This window comes from Leuresthes tenuis, unplaced genomic scaffold (assembly GCF_036924035.1).
Source record: "Leuresthes tenuis unplaced genomic scaffold, fLeuTen1.0.hap1 SCAF_8, whole genome shotgun sequence".
In the NCBI taxonomy this organism is placed as follows: Eukaryota; Metazoa; Chordata; class Actinopteri; order Atheriniformes; family Atherinopsidae; genus Leuresthes; species Leuresthes tenuis.
Genome location: NW_027325362.1, coordinates 10,691,328 through 10,709,164, shown reverse-complemented (window position 1 = coordinate 10,709,164; position 17,837 = coordinate 10,691,328). Strand labels below are relative to the sequence as shown.

Sequence of the window (17,837 nt, the reverse complement as noted above, 5' to 3'; positions counted from 1 at the left end):
ATTCATCATGTTCTTCTTGGCACAACTCAGCTCCAGAGACTCAAGAAACTCAAGAAACTCCAGAACATAGAGCCAGCCTTCTTTATCAATTTTTTCAGTCTCTGGCTGTGATACTGCTGCTCCAACAGATGGCTGCAAAGCAGATTGCACTCTCCAGCACAGACTTACAGAAGATTTGCAACATCTTGCAAGAAACACCAAATAATCTAAGATTCCACTCTGTCCCTTCATGTAGATGGCCTCAGCGTTGTATTTCCAGTTCAGTCTGATGTCCAGGTGAACACCCAGATATCTTTAGTCCTCCAGCACTTCCAACTCTTCTCCCAGGAATAGTATTCATTTAAATCCTAAGCATGTTTATTCATACATATATTCTATTTAAAAAAGAAGCAATTCTCTCTCTGGCCCAATTTTAATGTCCAACTCCTACCGATTGAAGCAGCTGAGCATACAATGGTCAGCCATAACATTAAAACCTCTGACCGGTAAAGTGAGTCACACAGCTCATCTTGTTAAAATACAATGTTGTGCTGGTAAAAAAAACCTGCATCCTGGCATTCAAATGGATTCACTTTGACGTGCACTGGTCTTCAGACCAATCTCCCCCTTTCACCCATCCAGCATGTTAAAATGTTCATAATGTCCATTACACAATGAGCTTATGCGGAAAGAATGACCAACTGTGACTAAATTCAAAGTGTGGTTGATAGGATTGTTTTTTTCTTCTCTAGATACTTAGTTGGGTACTTGTTTTGTTATTATTACGTTTACCTGGAAACATGCTCTGTAAACTAATTTAGGCTATAAATGCTGCAATATGTAGTATTTGAAAAAGAATAACACTGACAATACCGATGAAATGCTTGAATTATAATAAAAATGGCCATGGAATAAATATTAACACTGTATATAGAGTATACTTGAGAAATGTGAAAGACTGAAGCAGACAGATTTTCAGATATGTCAGAAATCGATAAATGCTGCGAGAAAAACAAAACATTCCTTTAAAGCTTTTTGTGCTGTGAGTGTAAGCATGGTACCATACCTTGCTGGGCTGCTTTGGCTTTGGTTTGATACTGATGAAGACATCCAGCTGCTCCATTAGTGCTGTGATACACTGGGGCTCCACCTCAATGTCCTCTTTAATGTCAAACATTAACACCAGAGGCAAGCAGCCCTGTGGAGCAAACAAGATTAAAATGTATCTGCAACAAACTCTTTCATTTTTGCATCACTGGCAGAATAATACTTTTTAAAATAATGCTTAAACACTGCAACATTACTTTGGTCTTGAATTACACATTTTCTTTAACACTGTATCATTTATAGACCAATATGTCAGCCATACCAATAAATCCAAGATTTGTGTCTTGATTCATCCCACACAGAGTTTGGGAAATTCCACCAAGAGCAATCTGTTTTGCATGATCACCACAAGCACCGCAGAAACTATATTTTGGGCTGAGAAGTGGACAGGACTCGTATTATGAGTGGGTGTAATTAGCAGCACAATATAGAGCCAGGCAAGCTCCGACAGGGCACAGGATTTGAGCTGTAATCTACAGTCTGGCTTGAAGAGGCCAAAATCACACACTACACAACTGCGGGCAGGACTCCTCTCCCCGTCCTTTAAGTCCACTCTCCTGGGTTAAGAGAGACTCCCGTCTTCTCTTTAAGCCTATATCATCTCTGGACAAACCACCTAAACCAACTCTTATTAAGTCTTTTTAATTCTTCCACAAAGTGATAGAAAAGAGGCTCCGTCTTGTGTGTTCTAATTGCAGGCCAAGAGAAAGTCATGTTTAGCCTCTGAAACAACTCTGGCATTCACTTTGTCTTTGGGGCCAACAGAGAGACCGCAGACAAAGACAAGCAGTGCTTGCAGAATTACTACCCCACATTATGTATCTCCAAACAGTAAGCAAAAGTTGTTTACAGCTGAGATTTCTGATACACACCAGCTCAGCAGATGCTTTAGGCCAACAGTGATTAAACAGCCATTACTTCTACACATTTATGAAACAGACCTCTGATTATATTCTGAAGTAATTTAGGGTAGCCTCAGCGGTCATGGGCAACAGCACCAGAATGACCATTGAGTATTTTCAGTCAAAAGAAATCTAAATATAAGGTGCAATCCCTGTTCCAACACACTAAAGCTAACAGAGCATTTTCGGAAGTAGGGACTGGGGTTGAATTCCAATGCATCAGCTGTACATGCAGGCCAAACCCTTATCATTAACTCCAATGAGAAAAAAATGTGTATATGGCCAGAACATCAAGACCTCAAGCTGAATTAATGCAAATGTGTGTCCATCTTAGATGCAGGTATGTAGCGGCTATAAATCAAGCCGGCCAGCCTTGAATCAGAAACAGATTGTTGTTTATCCAGCATGGATATTTCAGCATAGCGAGAAGAGCCAAGCTAACCTCTCTCAATGCTATTCAAAACCCCCGAGGCAATCGTGGTTTACATCGCAACCCCCCCCCCCCCCCCCCCCCCCAATCTAAAAAAAAAACACGCATCATTCTTACACACCATGATGTTAATGAGAAAGTGGCATCCATTATTCCATTATAGTTACCACAATGTATATGGAATCTGGATATGTAAGGAATATATTACCACTGTCATCTCTTAACCAGACACAAAGTTTAGTTTAACATAATTTAATTGGATGTCCATTAACAAAACACACACAGAGGGTACGCACCATGAGATACTGCCGTGCGAGGCACACGGATTCAATGGTGCCCTGAATGTAGACAGTGGATTTTTTCTGGGGGCTGTTGGGGTCAGGGAAGTGGATCTGGGCTCCTGTCTTCTGGGTGATGTGCTTGATGTTGCTGCCATTGCGACCCTTCATGAAAAGGTGGTGTTGTGGTGCGATGTCCAGGTGGGTGGTGACTGAGATGGTGCTCGCCAGGCTACCAGCCAGGTGCTCCAACAACAGAGCTGTGCCTCTCTGTGGAAAACAAGGATGATTATATTACATGAATGAATAGACCGAAACACAAACGCTAGTGCCTCAAGTAATTTGTACGTTTCTCATTTTGAAATGCTTGTTTTGTTTGAAGCCATCACAAAAATAAAATATAAAATGAGAACACCATCTGAAAACAATGAAATTTGGGAAATGTGATGATTCTGTTCTGAAATAAACTAAATTCCTTAAAATATGTTATTTCTGTGGCTAAACGTAACCTCATATCAATGTTCCAGTGTATAACATTTACAGTAATCTATAGAAGAAATGTAATATCCATAACTATATTATTACTAAGGTAGAACTGAAAAAAGTGTTTTAGCCACCACCATTTCATGGTAGCCCAGAAGGGACAAAGCTGTAGTATTTTTTCAAAAGTTGAGCATTATTCAGTTGATTAAAATTGTTATGAATAAACAACAAATACAAAAATAAAATCACAATAATATAAAAAACAATCTGGAAATGAAATATTTCATTATGCAGTTTGCTGAACTACTCATTGTAGATCCTGTAGATCCAATGTAGTGTTGACATTTTAGCTCAGAATTAGGAGACTTTTTTCTTAATCTGCAAGGTTGGACAACAGATAGAAGCAGCTTTTTCAAACATGATTTAGTCCATATGAAATAGATAACAAAAAGCAACAATCTAAAGTAGCTGCGCTGACGTGGAATAGCCCCAACATAAAAATCTGACTTAATGCTGACAGACGCATGTTTTCTGAGAGAAAATGTTTATCAGCAACCAAAAAACAAGGGAATGAACACTTCAAGTGTTACTGCTATGGTGATGAATATGTGGTGAAGATTTCATGCTTAAAAATACTAAAAACAAAGCTAAAACACTTAATCATGCGCAATATCCAGACTAAATTAGAAACGTGGAGGGACTATGTTCCTCCACTTCCAAGAGAAAACACCAGTAACTAATGGAAACTATTGTATTTTCCACTGCATCTACTGGCTGGTCCAACAGTCTCATTCCTCAGAGCCTCTGTGAGGCTTCACTAGGCCCAGTAAAGCAAGTCATTTCCAGTGTGCAAAAGGAATCCACACACTGTGGCCAGCAAAAGACAACAATCCACAGTGGTTTTGGCAATCCTCAATGGTGTTCCAAGGGTCTCACACCACCGCACAACATAGCACACATATCCCTGTGATCCTTTAGTCTTCATCTGACATGCTTCCCAGCACCCACTGACCCCTCAGACCTACCGCATTCTCAGGCCGACTCCTCTGCTGCATGTAGAACACCATACTACACTTTAGCATGATGATGCCAACTGAACTGAACAAGTATTTGTGAATGATTAAATGCAGAGATACATGTATTCCAACTGCAGCTGCTGACAATCTGAAATTAGCTCCATTTTGTTAACGGAGGCTCGCTTTTGGGGAAAAAAAATGGTGGACATGAGTTGTTGGCTGAGACAACGAGAAGATTCTTTGGCAGGCTTTAACTAGCCACAACTCAGATGCCAGATAAAGAAATGTACATTAACATAGCCAAGATGGAGAGAGGAAGCACAGCGAGAAACTCCAAAACCAATTTAGAAGAAAAGTTTAATCCTAGAGAGACTTGTGGACTTGTTGGTGCAATAGTGGGACAATGTCTAACCCCAACCCTTTCCATTGAAGCAGCAACAAAACATCTCTTGGCATCCCCTTACCCTGTGGTGCTGAAAGTAATGTGGCTGTTTATATGAGAAAAGTGAGGAACACTGACAGTGTTGGTGGCCCTTCATTTGTAGCTCACCAAATCTTTTATTTGGAGAGGTCTGTGGCTTGCCTTATAAACCAGAAGAGGACAACTCCAATGTTGCTGACAAAAGTGCTCAGTTCAGGGATCAGTTAGTATTCCAATTATTTTTTTGCAGGAGAGACAGGAGCACCATAAGTTTAAAAGGAAAATGTAGACTGAAACTGAATTCATATTGTTATGACAATGGAAGGGATATAAAGTGTTTATTGGTTTACATCACCACTGATGCACCATTATCTCCATCAAGAGACTGTCTACCTTCTTAAACAAACCAACCAAATATTCCACAAAGTAAAACATTTGCTGTAATGTCATGTTTGTCAGTTCAGTTTGTTACAGATTTGGATAATTTGTCAGATGAAAAACCTGAAGACCTCAGGCAACACACACATTTATGGCCGATGATGTTGTCATCGGCCATAATTTCACAAGCCTTTCCTCACCTTAACCGCATTGGTGTTATTTTGCGAGCCACGAACAACCCCGGTGGCCCTGTAGAGGCGTGTTGGGGGCTTGAAGGAAACTGTAAGGTTGTAGGTCTGCGAGATGTGCTGCACAGTGGGGGAGCTGGGGTCAGACTGCATGATGGCTGGAAGTTCGAAAGACAGCACAAGAGGTAGCAGCTCCTGTAACATGCAAGGACATTAAGAGGAGAAAGAAGAGGAATGATGAACAATAAGACAGTGAGTGAAAATGCTGTTATTTTTTGGATTGTGTGGTCACTGAAAGATCTCGATGGCAGCTGAAATACTGCAGTTATGCTCTGTTGGATGGCTTATTAAGCTGTTATGACTGGTGCAAGAAAAATAAAGCATGTACAACCAGATTTTCTTGACAAAATTTATAAAACAGAAGAGAAGCATGAACCACATTGTGCCGTCATTCAGACTGAAGACCCTTTATGAGAGTCGACACTGACATGACAGCCCCTTCCGTTAGCAAAAGGTGGTAGAAATGGGCATGTATATCTGTCAGCTCAAATAAAAACAGAAAGGTAAAGCAATAAGATGGGCGGTCTTTGTGATATGAAGTACGCTACATTGAATTGGGGTGGTACTGGGGACTTCGGTTTAACTTACTCTGATCCTGACAGGAAGGCTTCACCTCATGCACACTCATGCTTATGCATGCATGAGAGAGAAATCACACACGCACGGATCCATACGCAGACAACTTGAAAGGGGATTTACACATACACACTCACAGATGAATACGCACACACTGTTATCCAAACACTGACTACTGGGCAGAGGGCCACTATGGTTTTGGCTGCCAGTGAAGGGCAAGCAGCATGAATTGCTCTGACCAAAGAAATGCACCCTTGATCAGTCCCATATGCGCTTGGCCTTACATTTATATCACGTTTCAGCACTCGCTCTCTGAGGGCTTGAGAAATTTAGGTCAGCACAGAGGAAAATGCAAGAGACAGGCAGAGCAGCAGGAGTCGGGCACTGAATGAAGAATAGACTGATTTTTACGGTGGAGCAAACATCAACTTTCTTTCTTTTTCTTTTCATGAAGTCCATCTGGCAAATAGAAGTTTCACATGTATTCAATCAAAAAGTGCCATTTAAAGGCCTCAACTGTCAGGGTGAGAGATGAAGAAAAATGAAAATATCTTTGAGGAAAAGTAACTGGCCAGAGCTTTCATCACCTGCGTGTCAGCTCTGCCTCTGAATGCTGCTGGAAATCCCCCAAAGTATCAATCATCGTAACAACTGACACGTTACAGAAATAAATAGGTCTCCACCCACGATGGGTTCACATATACAGTAGACCTTACAAGTTCACAGACATTATGCTTGAATGTTAAAAGGGACATTACAAGTATGTCAGCATATACAACCCAAACACATCTGGTTTTAAGAGAAATGGAGGAAACTTTGGTGTTATGGCCACACAGAAATGAGGACAAGGAAGAAGAGACAAGAAACTGAGGTAAACTCTCGATCCTCTTGTATTCAAGTCCAATTTAATCCCACAGCTGCAGCTCCGCTTATAAAAGGAAACTCCTTAGACAGTGCACAACTCGGACTTAAAAAAACTTAGCAAATGCTTAATGGGTTAATCCGTTAATTCTATGGGTGCTGGTGAGCAGTTCAGCTTTTTTATTGGCTGCAGTCGGTGCTCTACAAGCAGCATATTGTGAATGGTGGATGACGCTCCAAACTCTGTTGATGTCAAAAAATAGACTTGGATGCACCTGCAATGTCAAAAGTAGAATCTGATTTGTAGATTAGGAGAGGGAAAAAAAAAAAAGAATGAAGCAACTACTTTCTACTCATCAGAAATTCTACGGAGAATTATGTTCTTTTTCCAGACATAAAGCTTTTGAGCTGGCGAGGAAACTTAAAATATTTTGGTCCAGCTAAGGCAGACAATTGTGTTCTCTCACACAGTCACTTGAATGAAATGTTCTTAAAATTTCAAGGCTGAGATTTTTTGAGTGAAAATGGCTAAATATATTTCCCAGAATGGTAAACTATTCCTTTACAAGTTTGTCTTGTAATTATCTTGATTTAAAAAAAATAATGACATCATAATAATTAAAACATTTTAAATTGACAAGAGCTATGAGGGTCTGTCAAAAACACCAATACTGTTTTACAATGACAGTAGGTGATTGGCTGGCTAACCATACTTTTATGAGATTCTACTTTGAACCAGTATGATATAGCAAGTCCCTGTGAACATGAGTCCAGCAAGTGATGGAAAATGCATTACTTAACGTAATGTTTCAAGGATGCCACTAAAAAAGTCTCATAACATCTCACAAAAAAAAGTGTTCCTATGTCCTGGAGCCTTTGAAAGACTCAGCCAGTTATTCCATTAAATTTCATGATGCTTCCATCTTTCCTCAGTGTTCTCAAAGCACCCACAATCCTATGCGTGCTTCAAATGCTGTGATGACGTGAGACGGATCACGGTTGGTGCAAAATATTTCATTTCTTTCCTCCATCACATTCATTGTCACTGCATGTCATGTAAATCTTTCAGCTGTTTTGTGTGTATTGAGTGTAATAGAAGGTGGGACCGTTGCTGTAATATTTGCTTACTTGTCAGGACTGAGTACAAGGCAGGAGTATTTCCAAGCCTAAGAAAGATGACACTTGGAAGGTCTCATCCTACCAATGAAGCATCCCATGTCTGCTTTGAAGCCAGAGCCATCTTTGTGGTTTCCAGCAGCTTATGTTATAAACTTCATTGTACTTCACTGATGCTGGTCAGGTTTAATTATTTTTTCACCCAACCAAAAGATGAACTGGGTTGTGCCTTGTTGCAAATGAAAACATCTATTCAGCACGAAGAGGTATGGACATGCATGCCAACAAACACTGCATGAAAATCCAACATGACCCCGATTCTCTCTCCAGCACACATCTCACTCACCCAGCCATTCTCGCAAGCAAACACAGCCTTGTTGGTTTTGGTCAGGTCACAGTGTAGAAGCGTGTTCGCTGCAGTAAACTGCTGTGGTGTTGAAACGCAGCAAAAGTTCAAAGATGTTACAGCTCAAAACGAGCGCAGAGGTCCTCAGCCCACTAAAGCTGAAGATTGGGCTTCAAATCAGACTTAAACTGAAGATGGAAAAGAGGCTAAGAAATGGGTTGGAGGTGGACTTGCCAAAGGCGTTGAGGCAATTTTACAATTGGTCTGAGGAAGTGGTCGGGGAATAAGTGAGGAATGGTGCTTGTGGTTTAAAGGAAGTGTTGAAACCAGCTCCTTCACCTTTCTTCCACTGCAGAATTGGGTAGGGAATGTTATAGCCTCTCTGCTTATTTATAACCGTTATACTTGTGAAGCTAATTAACAAAATACACATACGACAGAGGAAATATCAAGATTAATAAGAAGCTGATGCAGGTTATAACTTTGCATAAACTACAGACATGAGTCGTGTTCAGCCAGCATCTGCAACTAACAGGTTTGTGGTAAGAAATAAAAAAGCAAGTACTCATGGGTCTGACCCAACAACCCACTGGCTAACCTGGGCATTAGTATATTAAAGCTAAGAGGGAACATTAATCAAATGATGCAGACATTTCTGTGGTCAAGCCAGCCGTCTCTTAAAACTGAATACCACGGAAACGGCTGGGTAATTGTTGCTGGGTTTGATAACGGCCCCAATTCCTGTGCTTTCCACCACAAGTGTCACAGAATCAGTGTCCCACCCCAGCAAAAAGCACGCCTAGTTTAGTTTAGACTCCTAGTCATGTATCACATCACAACATCAACTAGTAACTGGCCAGAAAACTATTCATAAGAGAATTTTAACAATGAATAACAAGAAATTCATCAGATGGAAAAAGCAAGGTGTCATTTCAACAAAAACAGCTTTAAAAAAGCACAACACCAGAGAAAACAACGCCGGTGTAAGCGGATCCAGTTAAAAACATGAAACAGAGCTTAGTAAAAATATTATATTATTGTAAAAATTCAATACTTCATACGAAATCTTCATTTAAGAGACTATTTCTGAACAGTTCATTCCATGACCCCAGACATCTCTTGCTTATTCGGTTACACAATTCTATGCTTCATAATCTGTCACAACCACCAGCCATCTTTGGACAATAAGTGTGACAATGTCTGACTTTGTCAGAGTAAATATAACGTGTTGGGCAGATAATCTTAAAGGGCAGCTGATCTGACGACCACAGAGATGCAGACACCTGCTGACTTTTCTTTACCAGCCTCTGCATGTTATTGTCAAGCTGGTGAAGTGGTTCGCAGGGTTAGACTCACTGGTATTCACCTTTTCATTTCTCACTGCCATCATAATGCTGGCTTATCTTTAGTCAGATAAGAGGCTGGGTTTTGGCAAAGACAAAAGCATAGTACTCTTAGTTGTATGAATCTTAATTTTTCCCTTTTCCTGTGCCTTTAAACCAAAATGTCAGACAAACAAAGAAGTGGAAGAGGGTAAATCAAGGAAAGTAATAGTGCTATAGAAGAGTGGACGATCACTCTAAGGCTGTAGTTGGTCTTTACGGTTTAGGTTTGCCTTGCTCCAGTGGCCAAAGGCACAGAGAAGCTGATAGATCATAGGTAGGGCTGCAAGAGCAAACTGGCTAACTAGATAAAATCCATAAGCTTGATAATATACCTACAGTCCGCTAACTAAAGGCAAGCAGCATAACCTACTTCCCTGCTGCTTGTATCATTTTGTTGAGCAGTTATTAAAAGCAGGGGAAAATAAATAAATAAATAAAATATTTCTTGACTTGCAGATTCTTCATCCTAAACGCATACAGAGAAGCACTGATTGCAGTTTTCTAGGCAGATGCCAATTTTCTTTTTGACAGCAAACACAAACATTTCTGTCACTTTCTAATGGAAAATTCCTATGAATTAACATTTTTCCAGGTTATTGGACAGCAGTTCATTGTATTAAGCAACCAAGTTGACATGTAGTATTAATGGGTAGATTTTAAAAAACACTATTTCTGATGCACTTGGCCATCATAAGAGACAAAAACATGTGAATGACAGCAGCTTTATTGAGATTTTAACCTTGTTCAATTTACATGTGATTGAGTAAACTGTAGAATGTATAACCAATCTCACAAGATGAACACATTTGTCTGTGTAAACTGATGCAGAATACATCATACCATTGGAAAACATATGATGAGATCATTTTGCTTTTACACGTTTTTTTCCCCTTCTTTCACAAGGGTCAAAAGTACATAATTACATGTCAGCAAGGAATGAGAGTCTGCTACTCAAAATTCTGGGTGGAGTATCCTTTTCAGGCAAAAGTGGCTGAGCTCCAACTTACCCTTATTTTAACGCGAGCTGCCTCCACCCCTCCTGGCTGCCCTGCGATAGACACCTGTTAACAATAAAAATATGGAAATTAGCTAGTCGGTTCTACCCCAATGCAAGTTGAATAATGGTTGTGATACACTCAGCTGCATATGTGCAGAAAACACTGCAAAGAGCAAATGCTTACACCTGAAATCAAAACCCTTTGTGTGATTTTTTTTTGACAGTAACGCTTTGAAAGCCATCACCACAGCGGGTATGCAATCAAATCTTGCTTGTAGCAGTGTAGTGAATAATTCTAATTATACATTTAAAAAAAAACAACTCCGCAATTAGGGAACCTTTCAACACAAAGATGAGAGGTTAGTTAATCTTCACAGTAATTAACTGGACACATGACCTACAGTGTTATATCATCATTGTCGTATCATTGTTTATGTTCATCCAGTTTGCCTATCAACACAAATGTACAACACTGTACCAATAAAACCTCTTAAAACCATGGAAAAAAAGACAGCTTAAGGGGTTTTGGTCTCTTGCTACTTAACAGTCTAAACTTGCATCATCAGAGCAAAACTGGAGGGGGCAGTCGATGAGATACAGAGAAGTTTAATGGTGTTGAATATTCAAACTCTGAATATTAAGTAAAAGGTTGAAGTCAGCAGATGTTTAAAAGATAAATACACTTCTCAGTACTTGAAGACCAGCTGGAAAAGATGCACATCTGATGCTCTGCTGGGCAACAATACTTTTCATTTGAGACAAAGACAATAAAAAAGAAATTGGACCAACTCCTCCAGCCCGAGAAGCTGTAAAAGTTAGTGAATGGACTTCAGGGATACATACACAGATCAACTGAGCAAACTTCTATGTAGGGAGATCAATTATAGAGGGATGATGACAGGAAACAAGGCACGATTATGCAAATAGTTTCCACTAAAACATAATTATGAAGCAATACTGAAGCTCAAAAAAACAAGGGTCAAACCTGGTTGCTTTTCTCTGCCTGGTTGTTCCTGTTAGAGTCTGGGAAATGGATGTGGCACCCCGTCTCCTCCATCACCCTCTTGATGTTGTTGCCACCTTTGCCAATAACGTGCGAGTGCTCTGTGTGGGAAACATCCATCTTCAGAGTCACTCTGTTACTCTGATGAGCAAAAAAAAAAAGAGAAGTGTGGGTGAAATATAATATCAGAGACATCGAAGCATGTTTGAGGTAAAAGTGTCTGACCAAGAAATAAACTTTAAAACTTAATTTCACCTATGGCAATCAGAGAGATTTAAAACATCAAAAATAACCCAAAATTACTCCAAACAGTCACAATTTCCATTCTTTTAAATGCTTCATATCTATCGTTGCTCAGAGAAAGAATAAGCAATGTAAAAAAAAAAAGCGAGCAAATAATAAAGCTGGTCTATCAGACTAAAAGAGCCTTCTTGTGATAGATCAATTTGAAATTGTATAAACAAAGATAATCTGACATCACTCCCCTTTGTATAGCTGCCCAAAGTGCATGGATGTATTCCTGCCCCCAGGGGGTGCTACAGCGCTGCTGTCCAGGTATGTGATTTCTTAAGTTACCATGGCAACAGAGGCAATGCACACACAGTAATCCATGACAAGCCTGGGTTATGAGTATCTGCTAGACTTGAGACAAGCTGTACCACACTGCTGTGTGCAATCTGTCACTTGGAGTGAGGTGAAACACATTTAGTTAAACTGAAGAACAGGGTTAGGCTGAGAAGTACAAAAATGCCATGTTCATGGTATTAAAAGGTGTTAACTATACCTTTGTGTCAAGAACAGACATAATTCTGTCTTTGGCTTCTCTCACGTTGTCTCTCTTCCCACACACCTTGATGTGTGGATCTGCAAGTAAAAGACAGAACATGTGGACTTTTAGTTTGTGTATGAGTGTCTTACAGCTGATAAGGCACAGACAGAGGATGTGAAAATAAGACACAAGTTCAAACCATTTAACCAACAAGACACAGCAGTCTGCATTTGTCAGCAAATTACAGAGAATCAGAGAAAAGCTCTGCGGCAATAATTGCAGCTTTGATATTTGAGGAGTGTCACTGAAGTCTGCAAGGAGCGTGTCCCAGCGGAATTAAATTCAGCCAATCTGTCATTCTGCAGAGCTTAAAGAAAACACTACTGTGCTGCTTTAATCTAAAGCATTTATAGAAGGACATGTTGTTTTGCACCTCAATCTGACATACAGCTGCAGAATATTTCTGCATACAACCGAAAAAAGAAAACCATTTCAGTTTCTTTCTAAATAAATCAAATCAAATAAAAAAGTATTTCCATATATTTTACTGACAATGTTCGTTCTTAGCTTTGACAGGACCTTTGCTCAAATTCGACCAAAGACAACATACCAGATCAAAACAATTATAACAATGTATGGTATGATAATTGCAAAGTTTGTGTTGCCACAAACATTTGTGTTGTCATTTTCGTGCAATTTTCTTTCGTCCATATTTACCTCCTCTTAATTAACACTACTTGCTAATCTCGAGGCTGTTTAAATACATGAGTGCATCTCCAATAGAGTTGTCACAATCAAGAGTTTTCCCAGTTGTTTTACATGGGTGCTACCGCTGCGTTCAATGAACGCTAATTGACACATAATTAGCACGTGGCTAATTAGCATAGCAACACAAACTCGCTATACCGAAGACATTTCTATGTCAATGATAACATACACAGAGCACTCATTTTTCAAACTTGAAAAAAGTAAAAACACAGGGGCAACACGCTGCTGTCACATAATCGGAGACAGGGGAAAATAGGAGACCAGCAACAGAGAAGCATGTTTCCATAAAGCAGGCGTAACTAGCTCAGACATGTTGGGTTCAACGTCATCAAGACACAAAAACGCCACGTTCAACGTCATTGAGAAAAATAAATAAATAAATAATCAACATTCTGGATTGTATGCTTATTTCACGTCTTATTATTGATTTCCAATTTCCATGTTTTAGATTTCCCAAGTTTTACTCCTGCATTGTTAAACTAAGTGTTATTACCGATCTGATCATTTATGATTGAATGCTGGCCAATTCAGAGTCACCATTTGATGCTTGGACTTCCTATGGCACACAGTTGCAAACTACACAACGGAAGAACATTGTAGTTATTTAAACTGTTTCACACAAAAAAAATAACTAAGAAAAAAAATTCATACAAAAGCATTTTTGCATAAAGCTCTTGATTCTAACAAAGGTAGAATTCATTTTTGATAATTTTTGTTAATTGGCACAATAACATCAAAATGGTAATTTAAGATAAACAAAGATAATCCTTACCTGACAAAAAATATTGATGGGGATATCCCTAATTTCAATTGGCATCTATGACATCTTTAACATTAATGCTATGGATTTTGTTGCATAGCATTGTCGTTGACAATGGGTTTTCAGGAGACCCCGGTAACTTCGAGGAAGCAATTAGATTTGCCAAAGAGCTTTTACAAGAGATACATCCAACAGTAGCATCCAAATTTTATGTGTAAATACACTTCGAGGACACACAAAATCAATCAAATAACATCTTAATGGCTTGGGTAAACTCTGCATCTTCCTCTAAATGTCTCAGTTCAAATAACAAAACACTGCACACATTCAAAGCTAATGCTTGTGTTTGGGTAGCGTTGGATAAGCTTACATCTGGGCCTTCAGCATGCCGAACCCCTGGAGAATGCAAATACAAAACACATGAATGTGCACACATGCATGACTGAGCGTGAGTGCGCACGCACACATAAAAACAATAACAAAAAAAACCCAAAAAAGCCACTACACTCCACTCTCACAGCCCATTGCCTCTGTTTTAACTGTACTGAGCAGCAGGAAGTTCACTAAGCCCCTTTCCAGGAATATCCTCCCCATAATGGCAAACTTGCACACACGGAATCTCAGATTTACAGTAAAACATTCAAACTCGAAGCTCTGAATAAGATCTATTGTTGTAAATTCACTGCCACCTCAGACAAAATTCATGGTTGCGTGTTGACACTTTCAGGTGAACACCTAGAAAAACAGTCAGGGAAGACCATAAGATGTGCATTCATCTTCAAGTGGCAAAGGTGTCAGGCAATCTCAACATACTCTTCACAGAGATGAGACATAAAGCAAGGGAACGATGACAGCTCTTAGACTGTATAGGGCGTAAGTACTAAAGAGAAAAAAAAAGAAAAACAAAAGGAAAAAAGCACAAAGAGTGGGATGAGACTTATCACAGCCTCAGCACTGGCTCCTGGAAGTTTATCCATCATTCAGCTGAGAACACACACATCTCTCAACCTTCTCCTGTGGCACCAAGTGTAGCCATTAGAGGGAGTATGGTTCTTCCATGTGTCCCCCCTCTAACCTGCACAGCACATCTGGCAAACATTAGCCATCTCAAACGAGTGTTGCAGTCGTGATGTAGAACACCCCCGCATTTTTTGAAGTGGCGTGTGTTCTGCTCTTTTCTTTCTCTGTCTCTTCCTCTCTCTCTCTCTCTCACCTCTGGATGATTGATTTTGGAATAAAAAATGAACACCTTTAGTCCTAATTTGGCACACATGACACCTATAAAAAACAAACAACATCAAGTGTAGACTTGCAGCTGCAAAAAGTGAGTCTTTTCAGTCGCACAGATTTTACACAGTTCCACACGATGGAGAAAAAACCTCTTGACCCAGAGCTTTTAGCTGGCAAAGCTAAAGCATTTTTCCAGCTACATTTGAAAATACCACACAAATGAAGGGAATTAAGCTCAGTTGGCTCGGCCTTTTCCATTCAAAACATCTGCGGAAACACTGAAACTCACAATTGGCAAGTAGAATTAGGATGATTTTCATATACAAACAAAACATAAAAATTTACAGACTTAAAATATGCTTAAAACATAAAGAGAATCTCACTATGCAGACCAGTGTGTCACACAGTTCTGAAATTGCAGCACAGGCTTGTCTCATATTAGAATAATGGTCCTCACTGTGTTAAATCACTGGCAGTTTGCAGCTACTGATGGCTTTCCAGAAAAGCTAAAAACTGGTTTCCAATCACACATATGCAGGTGGCAGAGATAACTATCTGCAGGTGATGAATGAAATAGAGTAGCTGCCATTTTGATGGACTGTGACCCTGTCTGCAGGATGGTTACAAATGTACAAATCCCCTCACATCTGTTGCAATCCTGCATAGTGTAATTGATTCCAGACTGCTTTGACACAGATTCCCAATAAACCAAAAGAAACCAACACCCTAACAGAGTAAGAATTTAGCCAAAATAGCCAAAAATAATTTGTGACAATGCACCAAAACAAAAACAGCAATGTAATCTGCTATTTTAAGTGCAAAGTGAGCTAGTTTAATGTTGTGTTACACACAGTGTGACATGATAAAGGCCAAATGGACTCCAGATAATTGTCTTGAGTGATTTCAATGATGACTTCTGTGAGGTTTCAAAGCACCAGGTGAAGCATCCTCCTCTGGCTTCAGCTGAATCTAAGCCTTTAAGAAGTGAACTGTTTGCTGCTCGGCCATCTTGCCCCGTCTTCCTCCCTCTCAGTCCCATGAGACCAGGTCGTTAAAGTGTACGGCCAGCTCCACATGTCTCTTCTCTCACAAATGTGTTCACTCATAAGATAACAACGTGATTATCCAACATTATCTTCCCTTCTGCTTGCCTGAGTTTACACAACACAGCAGGAAACACTGCCAGGCCACAAATTTTTGGTCAGAATTGTAAGAATTCTCTCTTTGTGCACATAACATCCTTCCAGGTGGTTCTGGACAGAGGTTTCATGAATGAACTAATATTTAGGATGAATGAAGGGTTGGGTGCGACTAAATAGCTGAGACTTAGACTTGATTAAGTGTAAGAAAGAAAAATGGCAAAAGATTCCATCGCAATCCCATCAACATTTGTCTGAGCGGAATGACTGAGGAAGTTACATAACGTCAATGGATTGCACATCTGGTTTGAAGACGCATGCTGGCAATTCTCCTGAGGGAAACAAAGTGGGCACAGCTACACCTACCCCCCCATCATTCCTCTCCTCAATCCCCGCCCCACTCTCTCCCGGAAGAGCTTTAAATAACCGTGATAATCTTTTATTGGTAACAGAGTGCTGGAACAACTTTGCCAATATATGCGTGGGCCTCAGCACAAAAAACTTCCACACCTCCGCCAACGCCCCCACAGCTAAATCCAAAAGTCCTGCATGCGGATAAAGTTACTGGCTTGTGATGAACAGCTTTCATCTTTTTCAACTATTGAACTATCCTCTTAATAAAGAATGGTATTGAAACTTTGAAATGCTTCCTGTCACAAGAACACATTTCTGGCTAAAACAACAATGATTTATAACCATAAATATGAACTCTAATGGAAAGCAAACACAAGTCAAGTTTAGTTGTTAGTCTTAACACAGCAACAAATTACATGCATTGCATCTGATACATGGCACATTTGGACAGGTAAAACCTGTGGAAGCATTACACAATCCTAAGAATAGTGCGAGTTTTGATAAAACCCCTAAAACTACATTGTCTTCTGGGTGGTTCAATTGTTTACCCATCGACCATTAAATGGTAATAGTTTTAAATACTGTGAGGGGATGATCAGAAGAGCCCATCTGATTTTTTTTTCTAAATGAGAGGGAGAGCCGCACCGTCTCTTTGATATTTTGATTACCCTCATTTGAAGCCATTACTGAAGCTTCAAATGCAGATCAGATCACACACTTGTGAGGAAATGATTAAAAGAAAAAACTTTGAACCTCATAATGTCAGTAGAAGTATCAGGTAGATATATACAGCAAAGCAATGCTAAACCCAGATTGATTATTATCATTATTCACTAAAAAAAATAAAATAAAAATAAAAAAAGGGGGGCCCACTGAGAATCGGGACTAAATACTTTTATTTGCTCTATTTCAACACCTTAAAAATCCTGTTGGCATATTCTACAACAGTAGCTGTACACATTTGCTCACTCATTAAGCATAAGGAGACCAACAGCTATGCAAGGTAATGCGATATGCAACATGACGAACCATCACTCCTCACCAGTTCTGTCTGCTGAAGCCACGCAGTTAATGAGCACAGCAGATGAGACACACACATGAAATAAATACCTTGATACGTTACCATGTCATATAGGAGGTACATATAGAGGTAGTCTTGAAAGAAAAAACAAAAAAGAAAATAGAAAGATTCGCCACCTTTTTTGGATTTGGCTCCGATTTTCAGTTTTGACGGCCAGGCTATCTGCGTTTGGGTCTCATCCATGATCTGAAACAGAATAAAGGACTGACA

General features: G+C 39.7%; 1 protein-coding gene across 1 annotated transcript in view; it reads right to left on the bottom strand.

The window, feature by feature from the left end:
• The window catches only part of LOC140312917 (protein bicaudal C homolog 1-like), a 59,553-nt gene that overhangs the window by 14,376 nt on the left and 27,340 nt on the right, over positions 1 to 17,837 (bottom strand). Inside the window, exons 3-9 of the mRNA XM_072390804.1 lie at positions 17,744 to 17,813; positions 12,311 to 12,390; positions 11,509 to 11,667; positions 10,534 to 10,587; positions 5,195 to 5,377; positions 2,715 to 2,966; positions 1,046 to 1,177 (exon numbers count right to left, since the gene is read on the bottom strand). Of these exons, the coding sequence (XP_072246905.1) occupies positions 1,046 to 1,177; positions 2,715 to 2,966; positions 5,195 to 5,377; positions 10,534 to 10,587; positions 11,509 to 11,667; positions 12,311 to 12,390; positions 17,744 to 17,813 (930 nt within the window). The remainder of the gene's footprint in view (positions 1 to 1,045; positions 1,178 to 2,714; positions 2,967 to 5,194; positions 5,378 to 10,533; positions 10,588 to 11,508; positions 11,668 to 12,310; positions 12,391 to 17,743; positions 17,814 to 17,837) is intronic.